This window comes from Heloderma suspectum, chromosome 5 (assembly GCF_057233095.1).
Source record: "Heloderma suspectum isolate Gila_16-S chromosome 5, 16-S_ref, whole genome shotgun sequence".
Lineage (NCBI taxonomy): Eukaryota > Metazoa > Chordata > Lepidosauria > Squamata > Helodermatidae > Heloderma > Heloderma suspectum.
In genome coordinates, this window is record NC_139462.1 from 138,866,226 (window position 1) to 138,891,404 (window position 25,179).

At 46.3% G+C, this 25,179-nt stretch overlaps 1 protein-coding gene across 1 annotated transcript in view; it reads right to left on the minus strand.

Annotated features, from left to right (window-relative positions):
- The window catches only part of SLC9A3 (solute carrier family 9 member A3), a 73,582-nt gene extending 48,806 nt beyond the window's left edge, over positions 1–24,776 (minus strand). The window contains exon 1 of the mRNA XM_084859799.1: positions 24,584–24,776. Coding sequence (XP_084715925.1) covers positions 24,584–24,776 — 193 coding nt within the window. The remainder of the gene's footprint in view (positions 1–24,583) is intronic.
- Between the last annotated feature and the right edge of the window lie 403 nt (positions 24,777–25,179).

Consider the following 25,179-nt stretch of genomic DNA (forward strand, 5'->3'; position numbering starts at 1 on the left):
GTGTATATTCTAAACCAGGGAGCCACGGGGCCCAGAGGCTTGGCCATGGTGCTTCCTTTTTTCAGCAGTGACACCTGGGCGGGCGAGGAGGAGGAGGAGTGTGGCAGCTGTGGCAGGAGCAGAGAGGGGTCTTTCTGAACTTCTGGGCTCTTGGCAGCTGCCCACCCATGCCAACTGCTGGTGCTAGGCTGGGTGCAGTGCTTTTTTACTGGTATTTTTATATTATATTAATTATATTATTGTGTATATTTGAACATTTTGTAAGCATTTCTGAGTACTTCTTGGCAGAAGCTCATGATAAAAATATTTAGAAATAATAAACAAACAAATAATAGTGTAATTCAGTACCTCAACTCTTGTGGTGTCCCTTTTGATATACCCAGGGGAACCAGCACCAAAACTAGTATTTATGGATGCCAATCCTCTGAAGTCTCTACCAACCCACTCTCTACTATCCCACTCAGAAGAAATCTTAATCGATAAGAGTCTCAGCCTTCTCCTCGCTCCACTCCTTACTACATGGAAATTGTAATGAGTAAACTGTGCTGTAACTTATTTATGTGAACAAAGAATCTTCCTGACCCTGCATTCTGTCCCTGGAAGAGGGGATGCAAATCAAACAAGGAAGTGGCAAGGAACAAGGAAGATCTCAAGTTTAGACAGAAGTGGCAGAGCACACTTCATCCTTTTTACTGCCACAACTTCATAGCCCCCAAAATCTAAGGGCACAATTTAGTGGGAAGTTCACCAGCACAAGTCACATTAAAATTAATTGCATATTCATGAGTCAGCAGTGCAATGTGGCTGCTAAAAAAAAAAGCTAATGCAGACTCATGAGGCTGCATTTACAGAAGCATAGAGTCCAGATCACAGGAAATAATCATTCCACTCTATTCTGTGCTACTCAGGCTGCATTTGGTGTCCAGTTTTGGATGCCACATTTTAAGGACATTGACACCCTGGAGCACATCCAGAGAACAGCAACCAGAATGGTGAGGGGTCTACAAACCAAGTCCTATGAGGAATGGTTGAAAAAGCTGGCTATGTTTAGCCTGGAGAAGAGAAGATTAAGGGAAGATGTGAGAGCCACCTTCAAATATCTGAAAGGCTGTCATGCAGAAGATGGAGCAGATGTTCTTTGTTGCTCCAGAGGGAAGGACTAGAACCAATGGGTGGAAATTAGCAGATACTGGCTAAATATTAGGAAAAACTTCCTAATAGAAAGAGCTGTTCAACAATGGAACGGACCGCATCAGGGGGTGATGGGCTCTCCTATGGTAGAAGTATCTAAGCAGAGGCTTGAACGGCCATCTGTTAGAGATGGTGAAGCTGGATCCTGCATTGCAGATCCATGGCCCAATTAAGCCATGGGCTAAGTGGGCTATAGCTTCCAGCCCACCATCTCAGGGGCCCCACTACCTAACTCAGATTCCCAGCTTTCAAATGAAAAAGGAGCAAATCTCTAGTCCTTGTAGAACCTGAGATAAGAAACAAAATGTTCAGGCACTATGCTGTCCAATCGTTTTGTGAGAAACAAATTCACTACCACCTTTCAGTATGTTCAGCCAATGAATGAAGTCACAGCTATTATTTTTTATTATTATTAAATTTATTAATCGCCCATCTGGCTGGTCACCCAGCCACTCTGGGCGATGTACAGCGTATAATAAAACAGTTTAAAACAATAAAATTCTACAATTAAAATGTTTTCTAAAATACCCTAACCCACCCCAAATGCCTGCCTGAACAATCACGTTTTTAATGCACGACGGAAGCTCATTAAAGAGGGGGCATGGCGGAGTTCCCTAGGGAGGGAGTTCCACAGAATTTGACATTTCTGGAACAGCACAAGCCATAGAGATAAGTGTACAGTGTCCATTTGTCTTCAGACAGAATTTCTTGGTTCATTTTGAATTCACTGAGAAATCTAGAAGTTTAGTGTAGCTGTGACTGGGTAGTAAGTAATGTATCTATCCCAAAATAAGAGGTAGCTGCAACAGGAGCTCATGCTCTTTCTAACTCGGGCCTTGTTTCATGCAAAAATGGATTTTTAACTGAGTTTGTAAACACTTAAATATATGATTTCCACTAAGATATTAAGTTAAAAATGCTCTTGGGATTCTTGTACATAAAATAGCTTTCTTTGATGGTGCGTGTGCGTGCGTATGTGTGTGCACGTGCATGCGTGCACATGCACAAATGTCATGTGTGAGTTCAGCACTGGGGCAGTGTTGGCGCCCCACTACACCCTGCTGGCTCCAGGGCCCACTATGGCCTTGATCCTGCCCTGTGTAGATCCTACAATGAACAGGAGGTTGGACTAGACAACTTCCAGAATCCCTTCTAACTCTATGAGTTCACTGGGACTTGCACAGAAGAATTTCCCAGTGGACTGTACCTTCGCATTGCTAGCACTCCAAGGTGTTGTATTCCTTTCTGAACACACTATCGCAATTTAACTTAGTAATGGTGATGCTGGATTTAATAACTCCTATTCTGTTTCTCTTTTTAAATATTTCTAAGGGTCACTAACTGGGAATTTCCTTTTTACTTATTATTCTTATAAAGTAATTGATTAACTTAATTCTGATGCCTTCTTCATTGTCTTGCAGACAGGAGCAAGGAATATCTTGCAAAGACAATAACAGGAAGAGCTGCAAGTTAAACAGTCACCATAACTTAGTGTTCAGCCAACAGGGAGCAGCCATGGCATTTTTCCTGTGTTGTTATTGGGGGTGGAAAGAAGGTGGCAGACAGGTATCTATCTGAGAAGTATGTACCTAGGACTTGCTAATGTACACACTGAAGAAACGAAGAAGATTAGCTTGACAAAGTACACCAAAGGAAGTGCACACAGATAAGGGTCAGACCACTGATTCCAGAACAGCTAATGGAATTGCTTCTGAGCATGCGATTGGGGGATTATCAGCCTGCGTTTTGGTCCCAAAGTGAAGAGGCAGGAGGGAAGGACCTAGCATTACTGACCAAAGCTGGTTTTGTAGCAGTTCGTTCTCAAACTATCTAGTTACTAGTAGTTACGGGAAAGAGAAAGCCAAACAGATTACGGAGCATATTGCTTGCTGTTCATGAAAGCAATCTCCTTAAATTAGGAACATAAGAAGCTGCCTCAGACCAGTTCGTAGTATTTGTCCATCTAGCCTAGAGCCGCAGCAGTAGTTCTTCACACCAACCGCTACTTGATTCTGGTTTAAGTAGAGATGCAAAGGAACTGAACCAGAGACTCTCCTGCATGCAGAGTATGTGCTCTACCCAGTGGGGTCCCATGGCTCCAATTACAGTGGGGCTGTGCATCTACTCTGGGTTTCAGTCAGAACCAGCCAGAGCTTTAAAGGAGCTATACAAGGTGCTGTACCCTATCCTCCAAATAGGTTCAGCACCTTGGATAGCTCCTTTAAGTTCTGGCTGGTTCTGGCCAAAACCCAGAATGGATTCACTGCCCCACTGAAATCAGAGCCACCAGCTCCCAATGGCTCTACCTATACTTTGTTGTTGTTCAGTACTCTTCGTGACCCCATGGACCTATACTATGGTCCTTCAAAATCTTTACCATCAATAGCTGTTCAGTTTTCCAAGTGTCTATGCTTATGTAGCCAAAACCATACCAGCTACACACCAGAAAGAGCGATTGGGAGACTCAAGGTAACTCCGAGGTACACAACGGCACAAAAACATCTGTAGAAAAAAGCACCTAAGGGGAGAGGAGCAGCAAAACAGCTCCATAACTCAATGAGGAGAGACTGAGAGAAGAATGACAGATAATTGGGTGGGAGGAGGGAATGGAATGGCTGCACTATTGTCTGAATAGGTCATTTCCTGGTTTTCAATGAGAACCTATTTTTAAATGTTCTCAATGATGAAAATGACAGCTGCCCAAAGAAATCAACGGAGAAATCAATGTATCTGGGACTGAGCACCAGTATGTCCACACACCAAACCCCAAACCCCAAAAGGTACCAGCAAAGAGAAGAATTCCAGCTATTTCCATGTATTTTTAGCTTGGTTCTTATTTAGTGTGAAACATAAAACAAACCACCTGCTAATGTACATTTCAAAACAAATGCATCCTCCATATTGCAGGTTGGAATGGGAGAGTGGCTTATGACAGCCCTGCAGTGTAATTCGCACTGAATGCTGCAGGTCAGGTTCTGAGTCGTCTACAATAACCCTGCAGTGTTGTCCAGATATATTAGATCCCCTTCTGCTGAAACTGAGAAAGTAGCTTACAACAAGCCTGCAGTATTATCTATTGCTTTTATCCCAGCATTGCAGGATGGGCTAAGAGAGGAGTATACCATAACCCTGCAGTGTAGGTCACTGTTACATCCCGATTTGTTGCAGGTTGATGGGTTGTGATGAGTAGCTCACACTGGCCTTTGTATTTCACGCCAGAGGTGGGGTTACTTAAATTTCCCCCTCAGCCCTCCTCTCAGTCCAAATTAATTGCAAGCAGCAGCCTCATGGCCCACTGACTTGCATGCAGACTGACTGCACTTTTAAATGTTCAAAACTGCTTTTTAACAAGGCTCATGAAGTAAGACCCAGGTTGGAACAGGGTCTTTGATACGATCTTCCATCTTCTAGCCTCCTCAGCTACCAGCTCAGGCAACAGATGCACACTGCAGTGCTGGCTCTAGGTTTTTGAGGGCCTTTGGGCAAGACACCCCCACTGGGCCCTTCTCACCACCACTGTCACCATCTGCTCTTGCTCCTCATCCCCTTTCTTGTCCTTGCTAACTGCTTGCTTGTTAGACAGGGAGACAGCCAGTGAGCAAGTAGGCCGTGGCATCTCCTGCTCCTCCTTCTCACCACCTCCATTGTCTTGGCCAGAGTGAGAGATGGGTGACCAAGCAGATTGCAGTGGTGAAGAGGAGGCGCAACTCCAGGGGGCTCTTGTCAGTGGGCCCCTGCTGGGATGTGGCCCTCAGCAGGTGCCCAGCCATGCTTATCGTCGATGGTTCCCCCACTTGTTTCCTCTAATACTAATTCAAGGCTTTCCATGCTCTTGCTTATATAGTCAAAACAGCACCACCCAGACATCAGAAGTATCAAAAGACTTGGGATAACCCTGAGGTTTGCAGATGCTCAAAAAAGCTTAAAGTGGGGGGGGACCTAAAGTGTGTGTGTGGGGATCAGAACAGCCCCATAAGAATTCCGTGGCACCGAATGCTGAGGCACTGAGAGGGGTAGGCGAACCTTGACAGCTGAGTGAGAGGGGGAATGAAATGGAGTGGCTAGAAAGGGAGAAGGAATGGGGAGACCCATAGATATATAATCATTTGTCCAGATAGGTCACTTCCTGGTTCACATTAAGATGCTATTTTTAAATGTCCCCAAGGATAGAACTGAGAGTTGCCCATAGAAATCCATGGAGAAACCAAAGATTTTAATGTAGCTTCTGCAAGGCCCCACTTGCAGATTTTATTTTAGATTTCTAACAAAGAATGTTAAGAATGATAAAGAAACTGAAGTTAAACCCCCTTCTGAAAATGTCAGTGTTACAGCAAAATCCGATGTGCATTTATATAGGACGCGTTCAACCCAAACCAAACTCTCCCCCACTGAAAGCCACGCAAAATCACGCTCATAAAAATAGATGTGAACTGAGCAGTGAGTAGCCGACCAAAGAATATAATATAGGCAAGCCACAAGATATGTGGTCTGTCACCACAATAAAGAGCAAGGAGGGTCCTAGAACCATGGTGAAGCTATTACATAACCGGAGCCTGGCTCTTATATCGAGGATGGTCAACTCCTGTATTTTTGAGGGCTACTCTGTTCCCTAGGCAGAAACTATCCCAGCATTCTCACAGATTGTCAGGATCTATAATACCGTTGCATACCCACCAACTGCCCTGATTCAGCCAAAACAGCCACATTTTTCACAGACCTGTCCCAAGAAAAATCCCACCCTCCCATCATAAAGATAGTACAGCAGCAGCCCATTTTCCTTTCTTTCCTTCTTTCTTTTTGACATTATACCTGCTAATGGTAGGGAAAGCTGAAGTCCAGAGCAAGCACCACCAATAAATGCCTACCAAAGTTTATATAAACCTCTGCTTTTTAAATTCCCAGGAAGTTACAGCAAAGTTTTCTTTTTCATTGTTAATCACGTAACTATAAGGTCTCAGTGGGAAAGCAAAGTACGGCATACAATGTATGCTTTTAAATGCAGTTCCTGGCTCCCCCACCTGAATTTTCCTCCAAAATAACCTCAATGTTAAATGCAAATAGATTACTTTTACTATTGGCTGCTTCTCCCAGCTCCCTGAGACTGGGGAGAAAAGAAGCTGCAGCGGAAGTTGCAGGGGTGGATGATGGAAGGCCAAAGGAGTTAAGGCAAGGGCAGTGGTAAATTATTGACACATTTTATTGATAGCCTGCATTAAAAAATAAAAAAGGGTCTTCCTCCACTGTGCTTGCTTCAAAAGAAAAAAAGACTCATATTTTAAAATGAATTGGGTTGCTAGAATGATGGAAAAGTGGGGTTGGGAGAGGAAACCAGGACTGGGGGGAAAGGACTGTGGGCTCAGCCCCCTGTTTGAAAACCCTGCCTAAGCATGTACTTCAGCAACTTGCTCCTGAATTCTAAGTACGTGCAAAGCCAGGAGACTGTAGTTGTTTAGTGGCAAGAAAGAGAAGGCACTCTGCACATGCTCAGTGGTACTTTTCTTCCCATATTTCAGGATACAGCCATGGTAGTGAAATCAGACTCCTAAGCCTAAGCCCCGGGGAAGTCTTGACACAAAATATGGGGAGGGCGCAGGGAAGAAAAGGAGGCCTTATCTATAAAGAGGAAGATAGAATTGTGAAAAAACAACTGTCTTTGTGAGGAGTTGCTGGAAGAAATAGGGAAAACTAGGAGTGGGTTGCTGAGAGGCAACATTTACATCTTCTCTGACAGTAGTTTCCTGGCAATGAAAGTGGGGGAAGTATTTAATTTTCTAAAGAGAGGTGCTTGGGCTTTAACTGGTGTCGGGGATATGCCACCACTTTATAAGCCCTGCTTCTTAATTCTAAATCTGCGGAAAGGGGAGGCTGCAGTTGCTCAGTGGTGAGGGGAAAGCACTCTGCACATGCTCAGATCAATTCTATTATAACTTAACTGTCATAACCCTATTATCACTTAACATGCTAAGGAAGGCTAGGATGGCTCTCTCTCAGTTGTCTTTTAGCTGGCAGGTAAATAAGTTTTTATCCAGGCAGGTAAGCTGCTGTTCCTAGAAGGGGTAGGGGTGTTACCAGTTGGTCTATTTCTTTTATTGCTGTGTTTTTAATTGATTACTTTTTATGTTACAAATTAAGATTTGTTTTTCATCTGTATTTTACTATTGTTAGCCGCCTTAAGCACCATTTTGTGGCGGAAAGGTGAGATATAAATGTAATGATAAATGAAACTTCTGTTTCAGAATTCTGTGCCATGGATTCACTCACGGACCTTGAGAGAGTCACAGCTTGCTGTGCTTCAGTCTTCCTTGGTTATAAAATGAGGCCTAAATGATGTAAATGCAAATGTTCTCTAAGGGCACAATCCTATGGCCGCTAGACAGCAGCTAGACAGCCATAGGATTGGTCGGTTCCTGGAGAACCGCCCTTCTCCCCCTCCTGCGCCGCCCATAGGCAGTGCGGATTGGCCCTGCACTCTGCACTCAGAAGAGCAGCGTGGAGCGGGGGAAATGGGGTGTTCCTGGGGGCGGGGCGGTCGGAAGTGCGGGTAAGACACTTCCTGTATGTCATCCAGCCAGCCCACCCTCCGAGGTCCCGCTCCGAGGTCCTGCAGCTAGACAGCTGAAATCACCTGTGACAGCAGGGCAGCTGGAGCACAGAGAAGATGGGCTCCTCACTGCTCCTCCCGCCCTGCAGTGGACAGTGCCTCTGAGTCTGGCGCCTCCCCTCCCATAGGATTGCTCTCTAAATGATGTAAATGCAACATAGGGCATGAAAACGTGTAGTCTGTGGCTTTTGCCATCATCACTGAGAGCTATCTGCTTGCATGCATTTTTAGTTTCCACTTTCTGCTTGGGGCACTTTTGTGTTGGCCCTGACATTGTCTACCAGGCCATGCTGCTGTGCTTAACAGATTCTGCCCTTGACCCACACACACTCATGTGCAAGCGTGTCCTCATTTTCAACTGTAAAATGGTGGAGGGTATGCAGCTGGCATCATGTAGTAGTAAGGCCTTCACAGGCATGGACAGATGTTTTCTACAACAGTTCCTATTACCCATGCTGGCTGGGGCTGATAAAAGTTGAAGTCCAAAACATCTGGGGGGCACCAGGTTGACCACCCCTGGTATGAGGGCATCAACTGGGAGCAGGAGGCTAAAGCAAGGGAAGGCAACTCGTGGCTCTCCAGATGTTTTGGCATACAATTCCCATCACCCCACACCATTGGCTATGATGATGGGAGTTGTAGGCCAAAACATCTGGAAGGCCACAAGTCCCCCCCCCCAGGCTAAGGGTGCAATCCTATGCAAGTTTAGTCAGACAAAAGTTCTAAACTCCCAGCATTGGTGGTTCCCAAGTCTGGGAATTGGGTAGGCAACCTGTCCTGGACAGGATTGCACTCCCCATGAAGGAGCAGGTGCGTAGCTTGGGAGTACTCCTAGATCCATCCCTGTCACTGGAGCCCCAGGTGGACTCCATGGCACGGAGTACTTGGGGCCAGCTTTGGCTGATGTACCAGCTATGGCCTTCCCTGGACAGGGATAACCTAGCCACAGTAGTATATGCGCTGGTAACTTCCCAAGTAGACTACTGCAATGCACTTTACATGGGGCTGCCCTTGAAGACTACTTGGAAGTTGCAGCTAGTGCAAGATGCAGCAGCTAGAGTGCTGACCGGAACACCTCATAAAAATCATATAACACCAGTTTTAAAGGAATTGCACTGATTGCCAATACGCTTCCGGTCGGAATTCAAGGTTTTGGTGATGACATTTAAAGCCCTAAGCAGGTTGGGAACTCGATATTTGCCGGAGCGACCCTCCCTATATATGCCTGCCCGAGAACTGAGATCTTTTAGAGGGGCCCTCCTCTGCATCCCACCAGTACAAGACATACACTATGGTGGGATGTGGGAGAAGGCCTTCTCTGTTGTGGCACCCAGGTTGTGGAATGCCCTCCCCTTGGAGGCCCGATTGGTGCAGATATTGGTCTCGTTTAAGCGCCAAGTAAAAATGTGGCTGTTTACCAAAGCCTTTGAGGACTAAATGCATTCCTTAACACATTGTTTTAACTGTTTTATTGTTTTAGATTTTAACTGGTATTAGTTTGTTTAATAGTTTAGTATGTTTTTAGGTTTTTAAATTATTCATTGTTTTATACTGTTGACATTGATTTTGTCTGTACGCCACCCTGAGATCTTAATGATATAGGGTGGGATAGAAATGTGTTTTTATATATCTATATCTATCTATATCTAGATAGGAGCCTCGTGTGGTGCAGAGTGGTAGGCAGCAGTATTGCAACCGAAACTCTCCCCACAACCTGAGTTCGATCCCAGCAGAAGCCGGGTCTCGGGTAGCCGGCTCAGGTCAACTCAGCCTTCCATCCTTCCGAGGTCAGTGAAATGAGGACCCAGCTTGCTGGGGAAAAGATAGTCACGACTGGGGAAGGCAATGGCAAACCACCCCGCTATAGTCTGCCATGAAAACGCCAGCGCAAGCGGCATCCCTCTAGGGGTCAGTAATGACCTGGTGCTTGCACAGGAGAAACCTTTCCTTTCCTATATATATATATAGAGAGAGAGAGAGAGAGAAAGAAAGAGAGAGAGAGAGAATGCATACATGTATGCATAAACACAGAAACTCAATGCAACTCATTTGCTTCTTTTCCTTGCAAGTGATAGTGTTAGGAAATGTTTACTACAACTTGATTGTAATTTTGTAATGCCAACAGGAGGGACATAAAATCACTTTAGGGTAGGGATAGGGGATGTGTGGTCCTCCAGATGTTGTTGGCCTGCAACTCCCATCAGCTCTCATCATTAGCTATGCTGAACTGCAGTCCAACAAAATCTGGAGGGCCGCAGGTTTCCCCTACCTGATTTAGAGGGTGAATATACCTGTAGGCCAGCAATTCCCCATCCATTTATTTTGATTAGGATTTGTCAGGCAGATTTATTTCCCATCATCCTTCATTCCATGTTGCCACTTCTTATTTGAACTGTATTTTGGGCAGGAAAATGAGAGAAATTGCCCCCCAAAGCATAGATCTCAGACAATATAGTGTCAGGTTGGATCATTCCAAATGTGTCATGCATTAACCATCAAGAAGTTGAAGGCTCAATTTATACAGGTCAACAAACATTTTCACTTCTATGGCCTGTACAATTAAATGTACTCATTTCATACTTTCTACTGCTTTTGAGTCTGTGTGACCAAGTACTCAGTTCCTCAAAGCATTACTCATGCGAACATGATCTTAAAGCCTGTGTTTCTGAATGAACTAACCAACACATTGTCTTTTGAAGAAAAGACTGAGGAATTAAACATAGTTTATCTTGGCTCTGATGTGCTCAGGAAGAATAGTTCAGGCTAAAAAAAATAAGAAAGAAAAGAAAGAAAGCTATAGCTTTTCACCTAATTACATTTTACCTCAGTACAAAAATTCTAGGCATGAAAACAAGGTATTCTTCTGTTCTTGAGAACACAGAAGAGCTGTGAATGAAGTAAAGTTCATTTATTGCAGACTGAGGGGGAAAAAGTAATGGATGTCAACCATCGTGTGTGTGTGTGTGTGTGTGTGTGTGTGTGTGTGAGAGAGAGAGAGAGAGAGAGAGAGAGAGAGAGAGAAATTAGGCCACTACATGGAAGTGCTGAAAATTTAGCACTGGGACTGGGACTGAAAGAATATTTCAGGTGCCAGGATGATCAAATTTCTAGATGATCAGGTGACCTGGATGTTGTGATTAATCCAACACATGCTCTGCTTGCCACAGGGAGGCCCACCAAAACATACCATTCCACACTGATCCCTGCTGTAACATTTGGATGTCCCCACCAAAGAGATTCAGGCCATCAAACTCCATGTTGTTCGTGACCACAAGCGAAGGCATAGTAACTCACAACATGCACCCTTGATCCACATGGCAAACACTTCCAAATATTACAGCCAGAATTGGGGATCAGTCACAACATCCCCAGCCTATGAACAACATTAAAAAGGGCTCCAGTACCCCATCTGAAGGACAGGAAAATATCTGCTTAAAGCAGGAGTGGGGTATCTCAGATGTAGACTACAGGGCCTTTCCAGTGAGCCCCTGGCCTCTCCCTGCAATCCCTCCTCACTCTCTGCAGCCCCATGTCCCCACACCTCAGCTGTTTCTTGATCAGCTGAGCAGCATGTGTGGGAGGCGGGCGGGGGGGGGGAAGACTGCTGCAGGGGATTAGGCTTCAACCGCCTCCACCCCACTGCTCAGCTGTTCTGTGGGGAACAGCTGAGAAGAGTGAAAGATGGGGTGTGGCTGAAGAGTCCTCTTGCCCATGGGAGACTCTCTTTTTCCATGGGCAATTTTACCAGGGAGGCAGGGCTTTGCATAATCCATGCTTAGAAAACAACAGAAGTTTGGCCCCAAAGAAAAGGTGAATCCTGCAAGGTGAATAAATTATGCAAATTGCATGAATTTGCATACTTCTGCATAATTCATTCAGCAACATCTGCTGATGGCCTAGTTCTGATTTCCTAACCATGGGGAGGAACAAGGAGCTATGGAGGCCACCAAAGCCTTGTCCCAAACACTTCTGCACCTTCCCTGGCTCCTGAGATTTCAGCAGGCATTTGTCCAATCCTAGCTAGCTGGGGCCTGCTGGGTGGGATCAGGCTGAGCTCATCCAACAAATCACCAGCAGGCAAGGGCAGTCCACCTGAGAAGCAGCGAGGCATCCTAGAAGAGGCCAGGCACTAAAGTAAGGTCCAGAAGAATGAGCAGAAGCTGCAGCAGAGAACCTAGGATAGCTCCAGAGCCAGACTGAGTCCTTACATTCGCCATACCAGCCCTCTGATCTATGTCCCAGGCTCCATCGCCTCTCTAAAGGGTATAAATCTTGAGTTGGCACTTCATTGTCAGCTGGTTGTTTCTTGGCTGGTCTGCCAGCATCTTTGGCAAGAACAGGCAGGAGCTCCTGTGAAGGTTGGATAGATGCCAGCAGACTTTAGTGGGATATCCCAGGCTCTAAGATTCATTGGGGAGAACAAAAGAATATTTGATAAGATGTGTCAAGGAGACCCAGGCAGCTGAAGTTTCTTTTCCTGCAAGAGTTGAAAGAATGCTGCATATGGAGGAAGAACTTCATTCATCTTACTGGCAGCACCTGATGAAGTTCAATGAAACAGGTCACTATTGGATGCCCACAGAATTTGAATCCAGGGCCTTCTATTCCTACTACATATGCATGCAGTTTAGTTGGCGGATCTTTCATGGGGATCTCATGTCCATTAGCTTTCCTGCATTGTAAGCACTGGATCTCATGTTTGGATCTCATGTGAGATAGCCAAGAGCCCTATGCAGGCCTTCGCCTGCTTGCGTGTAGGGCTAAAGTGTGGAGGGAGACATGGGGGCGCACGTTAGCCCCACCCCCAACATCCCGACACGCTGGACTTCCAGTTAGACCTTCGCTAATTGAGTTCGAAGGTCTGAAGAGAGCAATAATACATCCGTTTTGTGCTTTTTAATTCTTTACAGAGGTCAAGCCCAGGAGGTTCCAGCTTGGGGGAGAGGATTCAAACAGCCTGCACAGAGGGTCTCAGCTACTGGGCCCAGGCTTTTAGAAAGAACAGGGGGTTCTTCAGTAGTGAGGTCAGTACGTAGTTCCTCTGTAGACCAAGTTGCATGACCACAGGGCCCATCCAAGTTCTCTGGTGCCCCTGCCTCAGAGTCAGGGTCCAGGTCCCTCCTTGAGGCTGGCAGTCATGACAAGCATATCTTTGCAGCCATAAGGGCTAAAAGCATACAAGTTTTGTTTAAATGGAACTTGTGATTCTCATGGAGCAGAATTCTCCCATTGCAGCCAGGAAATCAGAAGATGTTTACTTCTTGGGAGGAGAGCAATAACGAATCTTGATAAAATAGTTAAGCGCAGAGACATCACACTGACAACAACGGTCCGCATAGTTAAAGCAATGGTATTCCCCATAGTAACCTATGGCTGCGAGAGCTGGACCATAAGGAAGGCTGAGCGAAGATAGATGCTTTTGAACTGTGGTGCTGGAGGAAAATTCTGAGAGTGCCTTGGACTGCAAGAAGATCAAACCAGTCCATACTCCAGGAAATAAAGCCAGACTGATCACTTGAGGGAATGATATTAAAGGCAAAACTGAAGTACTCTGGCCACATAATGAGAAGACAGGATACTCTGGAGAAGATGCTGATGCTAGGGAAAGTGGAAGGCAAAAGCAAGAGGGGCTGACCAAGGGCAAGATGGATGGATGATATTCTGGAGGTGACGGACTTGACCTTGTGGGAGCTGGGGGTGGCGATGGCCGACAGGAAGCTCTGGCGTGGGCTGGTCCATGAAGTCACGAAGAGTCGGAAGTGACTGAACGAATAAACAACAACAACCCAATAGCATATTCTACACCATCACCACTACATTCTTAAGAATTATGGTGTACACCAGGGGTCTGAAACCTCTTTCATCCCACGGGCTGAATTCAGTTTCAGAGAAGCTCTCAGGGAGAGCACTCCAGTGGTGGGCATGGCACGCCAGTGGATGGAGAGGGAAGAGGAAGAGGAGAGGCCGAGGATCCAAAGACCTCTTTGAGAGCTCTGAGCTCCAACTTCAGGTGAGGAGCCACTGCTCAGCTTTCCACAGTGGCTGGGAAGGGCTGGGGAGGGCGAGAAGGAGATCCATGACCAGATCTCTTCCTGAGGCCAGAGCTCTGTCTCCAACCTTGGAGGAGTCTATCCACAGCATCCTATGGTGCCCCAGATGCTGCCAGGCTCTTGGTTGCACCACCTGACGGGAAGATTGAACAGGTGAGATGGAGCTTCAAACAGGGATGGGGAGTCTCTTTCAGCCCAAGGGCCAAATTCTCAGGTGCCACATTCCAGCAGTGGATGAAGCTGAAGCAAAAGCAGGCAGGGCCAAAGGCAAAACGGTCAGAGGCAAAAACACACACAAAAAATCAGCATATTGTAGCTTAAAGCACTTACTGCCAGTAACTGAGCCTTAGGAGAAATATGTCAACCTTTTAGAATGGGGGAAACACTGCACAAAAGCCAGGAAACCACCAAACGATTGGTGGTTGGAGGAAAGGGGTGAGGCCAGGGAAAGGGGGCATGGCCATCTGGGGAACTCCAAAGGGCCATATTTGGGCCCCCAGCCCGAAGTTCCCCATCCTGGCTTAAAGGCTCCCCTTTACCAGCAAAGAAGCACTACATCAATCCTGCCAAGCTGATGACAATGAGCAACACAAATTTGCTCAGTTCTCTGCCTTCTTAGCTATACAGCCTTTGGTGTTCAATGGGATGTGTGTCTTTGCATGATGTGTAGTGGGGGCAGGTTGACTCAAGCCAGTAAATCTTGTGTTCCAACTAACCTAGATTGGCAAAATTAAAAGAATCTGTCCTTATTTTATTACCTCAAAAGCAACAACCAGCAGGAGTTCCCACTTAAGATGCACTTGTTCAAGGAGCGAAAAGTTGGGGCAGCCCTTGATTCCTTATGGAAATGTGTACAAGTTTCTGCCGTGCACAGATGCTGTGTTATCAGTGGGATGTAATGTGATCCTCATAGAGTTGTTCTGTTTTTGGATCTCTTCCTCTAAATAATTAAGGCTTCTACCCTGAAAGCTTAATTGTGCCCTTGCATGTGCCTGACTTGGAGGAGGTGGGGACAAGGAGGGAAGGATCCAACCTAACAAGTCTTCTGAATGCATTAAATTAGTCAGATGGAAACTAAATGTGATCACAGGCATCCGTTTACAGCAAGGAAATTTAACACAAGTATTGTTTACATACGACCTAAGACTGGAAGCACCAAATTGGCAAATCTAGGCTTCAGGAAATTCCCAGCCATAGGGTTATTACTATATACACACTATAGCCAAAGTATGGATTTAAAAGATATCTGACACAGCAACACAAATTGCAGCTATACTCTCCGTTGATAAGAGGATAAGCCACATGAAACCAATACCTGTGCCTTCTCCACTGATGGAAAAACCCTTGTTTTAATTAGACATACACAAAATCCAACACAAAGGTGCAGACCTGTAGCCAGACACTCTGTGGGTGTGGGTGTGTGTAGGGGGGTAATGCTGGGGGATTAGGACTTATAAGTCAGTATCAATATTTTGAATTCAGAAGAATAGGTCTGCAAGCCTAGGCACACTTACTAGGGAGTAAGCCCCATTAAAACCAACGGCACTGACTTCCAAGTAAACATGCAGAGGATAGCACTGTAAGTGTGCTGCAGCTATCAGACATTTTGGTAACACGGATCTAATATCAGCAAAGTTATTTAATTTGAACACAGACTATCCTTGTATGATAACAGAACATCTCTCTTTCAGTGTGTCTATCATGGTTGCCAGACAAAGCTGCTCTGCTGATTAGAGGAATGTGTGTGGGGTGGGGGGTGGGGGGATTCAGTTCAAAAATTCAAGCCATGCCAAAGTTGTATGATGTTAGCTGATGTAAAAAGTGGCTAATAACTATGTGAAAAGTAAAGTGAGCAGTCCAGGGTCCTCTAGAACCAAGAACCCTGATCAAGTGTATCCATTTCTCCGCCCTCTGCCATAGTAGACACTCCCTGCAGGCCGCACAGCTATGCTCTGCAGAGTCTTCACCGATGTTTCAAAGATGAAATAATCATTCTAGAACAGGAGTGGGTAACACCTGGCATGTGCACACACACACACACACGGCCTTTTTTGCAGGGCGCACTGCCTGCATCCAAAATTCAGCTGTGCAGTAGCAGGAAAAATAGGTGGCAGCAAAAGGGGGCTAATTAAAAGGGAAAAGTCCCTTTTACCTGCTGCCACACCACCTATTTTTTCTCCTGCTGCCAGCTCGCCGAATTTCAGTGGCAAAGGGATGTGACCCCCAATGGAGTCTGTGGGGGGCAATGCGGCCCCATGGCCCCGAGACCCGTGGCCCACCCTTGTTCTAGAACATGGAGACCCCTCTCCTGGCATCTCATGTGAAGATCTCATGGTTATAAGGGTGGTGTGATACCAGAATATATGCCATCTGACATTCTTAACAGGGACCTTATTAGGTGTCTGAAAGTATAATCGCAGCACAACAACCAGTCTGGTTCCCAATGAAAAAAGCCTCCTGGAAGATATTTAACGATGCTGCCACATGCAGAAGACAGCAGTCTGTGATAATATTATTGAGTTTCAAAAAGAGAGAAATCTATCCCGATCTTTCATAAATTTGGAGTAAGGTTTACCAAATTGCATACAAACAGAGAAAGGCGCACAAACATGTTGGTATTTTTGTTCTCATTTCTCCAAATGTATGCATTTTCTATGAGAGGTAAAGGTGGCAACTCTAAATAGGGACAACCAGACAGGAACATTTGTAGTATACAGCAACAAAGCTGGGAAACTTTCTGGGGAAAATGTGGGTATCCCCATACTCACCAAGGAAAGTCAACTAGGAAGGAGTCCTTAATTTCTTACTCAGCAATCCTATTGCCCCTAGACAGCATCCCAGGGGCTATAGGATGTAGTGGCTCTCCCCCCACCCCCAAGACTGAAGACAGAAATCCCATGTCAGAGAGATCCGATTGTGGATCCCCACCCATACCTCCATGGTGGCTCTTTTTCTGACCCCAGGAAGGGGGGAAACAGGTGTGTGTAGGGGTTGACAGTGGCAGGGAAGGAGAGGCCATGGATCCAATGACCTCTCAGCCCCTCATCTCTGGGAAACACTTAGATGTACTCAAGAGCACATCCAAATGCTTCCCTCCCATTGACAGCAATGGGAGGGGCTGATTTTTTGCTCAGTCCATGGATGAAGCTCCACCTCCCACCACACTTCTACCCTAGGATGGAGTGGAGCCTCTTAGAGCATCATTCTTTAAAGATACCCTTACAATGAAACTAAACCCCATGTTTTTGTTGTTGTTGTTTTAAAAAAAGTTGTACGCACAATGACAGGGGAGGGCATTTGGTGCTCCACCTCAGGCTGCAAAATGTCTTGGGCTAGCTCTGACTGCTCCCCATAGCTACATTTTAAGGGAGAGGAAAGAAAGAAAGTTGGGAGATCAATCATGGATTTCTTGCATACTGCCTAATCTGGCCCTCAGCGAAATGTCTTGGAGTGGTAGAGATCATACATGCCTGTGCTTTCACCAAGCCAACATTGAAAGCTCATAATGATAGGAGCTCTCTAGGAAAGATGGCTTTTTAAAGACCACCCAAAGGAATGTATAATGTGGCACCGTGGGGTATCCCATCATCTCTCTGCTGTTTTAGCTCTGTGATGAATTAAATTCAAATACCGAAGTTAAGTCCTCTTGGGTTTACCAGAGCAGGTGGGGGAAGGATCAGCAGATAACAGAATTGGTGCCATGCCACCTAAGCCTTGCACATGGCAGGATGGGAGGGGTGGGTGGCTTCCCTTTCCATAGAACAGCTTTCCACAATCTGGTGCCCTCCAGATGTGTTGGACTGCAACTCCCATAATTCCCAGCAAGCATGGGACCGTTGGGAATTGTGGAAGTTGCAGTTCCAACACATCTAGAAGGCACTAGAAGTAGGGTAGGCTGCCCTAGAAGGAATTATTTCCACCCAAGAGTGAACACGGTGTGGTATTTGCTATGAATGTCAATATTGGCGGCCGGGGGGGGGGGGGTAAAGCAAAGGTAGCTGTACTGACCGTAAGAAAATTTCCAAAATGCATGTTGCTGCAATACCTTTATTAGGCCAATCAAAAGATCACCCCCAAAATTGTGCAAGCTTTGGAGATCCCAAGATCTCTTCTTCAGGCAAGATGTTATAACTGTTTTAAAACTAATTCTGGAGGCTAGCCCATCAAGGAGACGAATTGCATTATAGAATATCTCCAACTAGCCCTCCCCTCTTCTTTAGGCCCCCAATTCCCCAATTCTGATTACCTTTCTGTCTCTGATTACCTTTTGTCTTTCTTGAAACATGGATGTGAAAAGGAACATTTCAACAGAGGAATTTAAGGCCATGAGCCAAACTGTAACATTAGGGGGCTGCTTCAGTCTTCACGACTACCACAGCTACACTGGGGTTATGCTGGTGTTTCCCACAATAAATACAAAAACATATTTCTTTAATTTATATCCTACCTTTCCACTACAAATTGTCACTGCTGAGGCCATTAGAGGGAGAGGAAGCAGCAGTCAGGCCCCCACCCATCGTGCCTAGATACAGCTCCAGCAAAGAGCCCCCTCCCTCTTGGTACCAACTGTTGCTGCTGAGGCTATCGGAGGGAGCGAAAGTAGCAGCCCTTCCACTGTGTCCATGACCTGCTAAACTTTGCCACTAAGAATCTAGTGCCTTGATTTTGTTTTCCTCCTCCCTCCCTATCCCCTTTCCTTTTGTGTCGTGCTTTTTAGATTGTAAATCTGTGGGCAGGGACTGTCTTAAGAAATATATTTGTAAGCCACCTTAATCTTGGGAGCCTTTTTGGCTAAACGGCAGGATAAAAATGCTATAAATGAATGAATGAATGAATAAAAAATAGCGCTCGGGAAGGCTAACAACAATGGAACAGAAGATAAAATACAAAATGATAATTCAATCATAAAAGCAAAGAAATTAAAAACATATTAATAAAAAACAGACAATAGCCACTAGTTAAAAAAAGTACTTCAAAAAACAAATTAGTTTAAAAGCCAAAGGCGTGTCTGAATAAAAACATTTTTGCCTGCTGGAAGAAGGGCAACAAAGTTGCAGCTAACCTGGAATCCCTTGGCAGGGAGTTCTAAAGCTTGGGGGCACCCACCAAGAAGGCCCTCTCTCATGTTCCCAACAAATTTGCAGCTAACTTGGAATCCCTTGGCAGGGAGTTCTAAAGCTTGGGGGCACCCACCAAGAAGGCCCTCTCTCACGTTCCCAACAAATGTGCCTCCAATGGTGAAGGGACGAGAGAAGGGTCCCTCCTGAGGATCTTAAACTTCAGTAGGCTCATATGGGAGAATGCAGTCTTTCAAACAGCCTGGTCCCAAATCATGTCAAGCTTTTCAGGTCAAAAAAGGCAGCACTTTGAATCGTGCCCAGAAATGGACTAGCAGCCAGCAGAATTGCTGTAATGAGGGAGTCACATACTCCCTATAACCATCCCAAGCCAACAGTCTGCTTGCAGAATTCTGGACCAGCCGAAGTTTCTGAACACTTTTCAAAGACAGCCCCACGTAGAGCATGTTACAAGAGTCCATAAAGCATGTGTCACGATGGCCAGATCTGACTTCTCCAGGAATGAGTGCAGTTGGCGCACTAGCCTTAGCTGTGCAAACATGCTCATGGCCGCCACTGAAACCTGAACATCGAAGTTTGGGACTAAATCCAGGAGTGCACCCAAACTGCGAACCTGAGTGTAACCAAATTCAATGCAGGCTGAATCCCTATTCCCTGATCTGCCTTTCTACTGACCAGGAGCACCTCTTGTCTTTTCTGGATTAAGCTTCAGTTTGTCTTCGCCCAGACCAAGTTAAAACACTGATTTAGAACTTGAACTGCTTTCTTGAATTTGGATGGAAAGGAGAAATAATCCCTGTTCAGCCTTTTGGTTTTTCCAGGATTGCTGATCACAATGAGAATTCTACTCATGTTCAAGCAAACGCAAGTATAACTCCTGTTCAGACTTTGCCATTCAAACTGGTTCAGCATACTGGTGGCACCAAACCCCAAATGCCCTGTTGACCTCTTCCAATGGCCTTGGGAGCACTGAACAGGAGTCTCCCAGCACCACCTTCTGAAATCACACCTCCAAGAAGGACAGAGCCACCATAGAACAGTGACTCCAAGTTCCATCCCAGACAGATGTCTCAGAAGGATAACATGTTATCAAAAAGCCACCAAGAGGTCCAGCAGAACAAACAGGGACTCTCTCTCCCTGCCCAGGTCCCAGCATAGATTGTCCACCACAGTGATCTATGTCATAACCAGGCCTGAAGTCAGATTGAAATAGATCAAGATAATCCACCTCATCCAGAAAACTGTAGAGCTGAGACACCACGACATGCTCTTGCCCAAGAATGGAATATTGGAGACCAGGAATATTGGAGATCAGCAGAAACACGGTTGGGTTCAGGGAGGAGTGTCTTTTAAACAAAGATCTCACCACCACTTCTTTTAGGCATGATTGAATCACACCCTGTTATAAAGAAGCATTTACCACTATCCTTACCCGCTCAGCCAGTTCCTCCCGGCTGCTCTTATAAGCCAGAAAGGGTGAGGGTCAAGCAAACATGTGGTAAAGGTCTCACCTCTCCAAGGATCCTGTCCACATCCTTGGGCTGTACAAATAGAAAAGTACCCCTTTTAACAGGACAAGCAGAGGCCAATTTTACATAAGCTGGACCTGCACCAACTATGGTATCCATGTCAGCACAAATATGATTTTATCTGCAAAGTATTATGCAAATTGGTCACAACAGGCTATCAGGTGATCTAGGTTTCCTTCTTGTGAGCCAGAATGTAACATACCTTGGACCACCAGGAAAAGCTCCATTGGACAACTCTGTGCAGCTGCAATAGTGGCAGAGAAGAATAATTTCTACACCACCATCGCTGCTATGGAGTAGCCCTTCAAAGCAGTTTGGCTGGACTAGATCTGAGTTTTCTGCCAACGCCACTGTGGCCACAATCCCAGTCATTTGATCACCTCCAGCCCCCTTGAAAACCAAGGATCTCCTTTGGCTCTACTCAGTGGAAGAAGGCACTCAGGATTGTATCAACCACCCAGGCCATTTCTCCATTCCAGAGATAAGCCAGGGCTTCAAGACGATCCCCAAGAGCCATTGGGAAACCATCCTGACCCATCAGTCTCCTAGGACAGACCTCCTTAACTGGTTCCTCGCCCCGACAGAGGCTCTGTGTCCCAGTAAGTATAAACCCCACCAGGTAGAGATCTGTCCATGACAGAAGAACTATAGAAAGTCCCTCCACCCCAGATCACCATCAGCCCAACCAACACAGAAAAGGACATCCCGAGTGTGCTCTGCTGAATGAGTGGGGCCAGTCACCGATTGGGAGAGACCCATGGTTGGCATGGAGGCCATGAAGTCCTGTGCAAGGGCAGCCTCAACATGTATGTTGAAGTCCCACAACACAAGAAGCCTTGAATGATAAATGTACATCCCTAAGGCACCACCTGTCTCACTATGAACCTGCCTGAATACAAAGATCTGCAGGACAGATCTTTTGAGGGTACCATTACCCATAGAGGCCCATTTGTCGCATCTTCTGTGTTGCCCCCAAACTATGGAATGCGCTCCCCCAAGAACTACAACTGGCCCTAACTCTCTTGGCCTTTGGAAAGGGTGCACAGATCCATCTTTTCAATTAGTTTTTTAATGTGTCGTCTTTTACCGTTTTTAATGTTCTTGTGTCTATCGTTTTACATTGTTGTATGCTGCTATGATAGCTTGTTAGCATATTAAAGTGGCATACAAATGTTAATCATCATAATCACCACCACCTGTCCACTGTTATGTTTAGGGCCACCCATTGTCCTTCATATTGTCCGTTCCTGTGGGAAATACCAGTGTGGCTGGAGCAAACCCAGCTGCCACATAAAGGGCAAAGTGGCTCCCAGAGACCGGCAGAAAAAAAAGTGAAGGGGGAGAGGATGTAGGTCTGGGAAAGTGGGACACTTCTTCAGAAAGTCTGAAATCCCAGCCGCAATTTTCTGCATTTCAGAAGAGAACCAGCACCAGAGTGAAAACTTGGTACTTAAAAAAATAATTTGTCAGTGTGACACATTATTCTCTGTAAACAGATGTGCCCCAACGTCAAGGCTGTTTAAAGGAACATCCATTGCTAAATCGAATGTCCAAGATAAGGCTGTACTAAGCACCATCCACAATGATGGGATCTCCCTCTCTCCCCTCCCACTTCCCTCTTTCACATGCTCACACACAAATGCACACAATTGTTATATAAAACAGTCTTGTCCAAACTGGTTCCTTCCAGATGTGTAGGGCTACAACTCCCAGCATCCCCAGAGAGCATGGGGCATGCTGGGACTTGTAGTCCAACACATCTGGAGGACAACAAGTTGGGGAAGGCTGATATAAAGGAACTCTGGACTTACTCACTGAGAAAAATAGTTTGACTCATATTTTGCCCAGCCATCTTAAGCTGGATTTTTTAAAATGCATATAAACGCTGTTATTGTCCTTGGCTGCTATAGTATACTGAATTGGTGTAGTGCTTTGGTTAAGATGGTTAAAAGATGAGTTCAGTGTCCCATCTCAGCCTAAGCCATTAATTTTCTGAGTGGCCCTAGGTTCAGCCTTTCCCCACGTCCATCTGAATATAGGGAGAATAATGGACTACCCTGCAGGGTTATAATAATAATGGCCTGCTTTACAGGGTTGTTGCACAGATCACTGAGATAAGATAAGTGAGGCATGTGGAACACTGTGGAAAATACTATGTTTTATCCTTATTATCTGAATGCACACAGCAGATTAGGAGGTCAGGAAACACAGCACTCTGCCCATGTTCTATTTCACTGAGTCCCAAAACTTCATCCTAAATGGAACCCCAGAGTCAATTCACACTTTAAAGTCAAGTGCAAAAAGAGGCAGAGTTTAAAATGGGAAAACACATGCATGAACCATCGTTTGAATCAGTCCCTGCTTCTATGTTTATTGCAGAAATCCCTGACCCTTTAAATGCACCTGCACTATTCATGGTTGATGGCACAATGCATGCATTTTGCCAGTGAAATTTCATTACCTTTTGTACCTGTGTTTGCAAAGTAAAGTGTGAACTGACTTCCAGTGTGAAAATGTAGCTGGTGGCCCTTGTAGCTGGTGGCCCTTAAAGCTGCTAGCCACATGAGCCTAAAACAATCCATGCAAAACAACCTGTCCTACTATAAGATCCTGACGCCATCGTACCAAACGACCACCACTAAGTGCAGGACCTGGATGCTTTATGATCCAGGGACAACCTCAGTACCAAACTGCAGTGAGGTCATCTCTGCATGCAAGGGAGAGATTCCATGTGCTTTACGCTGGTTCAGGCCATTGGTCCATCTAACCCAGCCTTCCCCAACCTGGTGCCCTCCCAGTATTTTGGACTACACGTCCCATCAGACTCAACCAGCATGGCCAGTGTTTAAGAATGACAGGTCTGAGGGCACCAGGCTGGGGAAGACTGATCTAGTGCACCATTGTCTGCTCTGGCTGGTGGTGAGTCTCCAGGATCTCTGGCAGGGATATTTGTACTCCTGCTGCTGCCTAGGATCTTTTTGGTTAGACGATTGGAGTTAAACCTGGGCCCTCTGACATGAAAAAATGCACACTGCCCTGAGCTTCCACCCACCCTGCTTCCTATTTGTCCTTCTAACACAGGAGTGTCTGACAGCAGCACTTCAATGTCTCAACCAAAGGTCTCCCCTGCCACCCCCCCCCATGAGATCCTTTTGAACTGGGGATCCTCTGCACCTCAAACATGCGCCTTTTGCATCCTAAACATGCGCTCTTGCATTGAATTCTGGCCCCGCCCCAAATCCTGTGATTGTTCCCAACAACTGCCAGATTACACCCTTCCTTCCGCCCCCTTTAAAGCAGAGGAACATCCTTTATACCAGAATATCACGGCTCTGGGGGCCAATAATAGATGCCTCATCAAGCAGAAAAGATATGTTTCATTCAATGCAAAATAGCTCCATATATCGAACATTACAGATCTGCAGCGCCCCTAGTTTGGGGGATTTTCACCAGGCAACCCTGAGGATGAGCTGCACTTATTTGCATTGCTGTCTTTCTTTCCTGAGCTCTTCCCAGGAGTGCGATACAAACAGCGAAGAGCAGAGCAGAGGACCAACATATGCCAGACACTAAAGGTGCTTCCAGACAGATGGCTCCTAACACTACCCATCAAAGGCCATCATGCAATATTCCACTTTCCCTCCTTAGCAGATTGGGGGGGGGGGGGAGACAGAAGATGAGGTGGAAAAACACAGGAGAACTACAAATGGAAAAGCACAGAGGACATTGTCTTGTGCACCCCTGGTAAAATTTTGTGAACGGGGCTGGGCATTTGCACAAAAAAGCCTCCTCTGCAAGGATCCCAAGTCCCTGTGCCAGGTAGCAGATACCGGGGAAATAGCAGATTTATATTTTCTGGAACCCAGTGTGGCAACTTGTGGTCCTCCAGATGTTTCAGACTACAACTCCCATCAACCATCCTAAATGGCCAGGGATGATAGAGGATGTAGTATAAAACATCTGGAGAGCACCCAGTGAGATAAACTACATAGACAAGCAAGGAGGGCACCGATTTAGATTCAAGAACAGCCAACGTTTAAAAGGTACCAATTTAACAAGAAAGTGGATTAAAAAAAAACATCTCTGCCTGGGGGAAATGGTGAGAAATACGCAGAGAGGATGTCCTAGACTCACAGATCTTGGCTAGACTGGCTACGAGAATCCAGAGGGCGATGATGAACGGATCCTGGACGTGATGCCATTTGAAAGTGACGATTTGGAAGCTCTCGTTGCCGCTGCCGTGCCCTGCCGAGCCCTCTTCCGACCCTGCCGTGGCGGGCACAAGGAGAAGCCCCAAAAGCAGCCCCCAAGGATGCGCCAACCTCATGGCCGCCAAGCCCCTCGGGGCAGAGACCTTCAACTGCTGGCTTCCGAAGGCCTTGGAGCGGGAACCTCCAGAAGGGTGGCCCGCTGCTATGTTGATTGGTCCAAGCCGCCCCCTGGGCGAAGATGGCTTAATGCCCGGGGTGTCCGGCACAATTCGAGGGCGCCGGGCGGCGCATCCCGAGCTGGCGGAGTCGGAGGCTGCGGCTCTTCGACGCCGCGGGAGCGCACATGTCTGCCCAGCTGCGCGCGGCCGGCAGGGGTCGGCCACTCCACGGCTGCGGCCGCATTTATGCGCTTGCCCCCCTCCCCGCTCGTCCTCCCAGCGGCCCAGGGGCGGAGTTTCCCCGGCAGCGCCGTCCCGTCCAAGGTGCCCATCTCCGGAGGGCGATCCCCCAGCCGGGCCA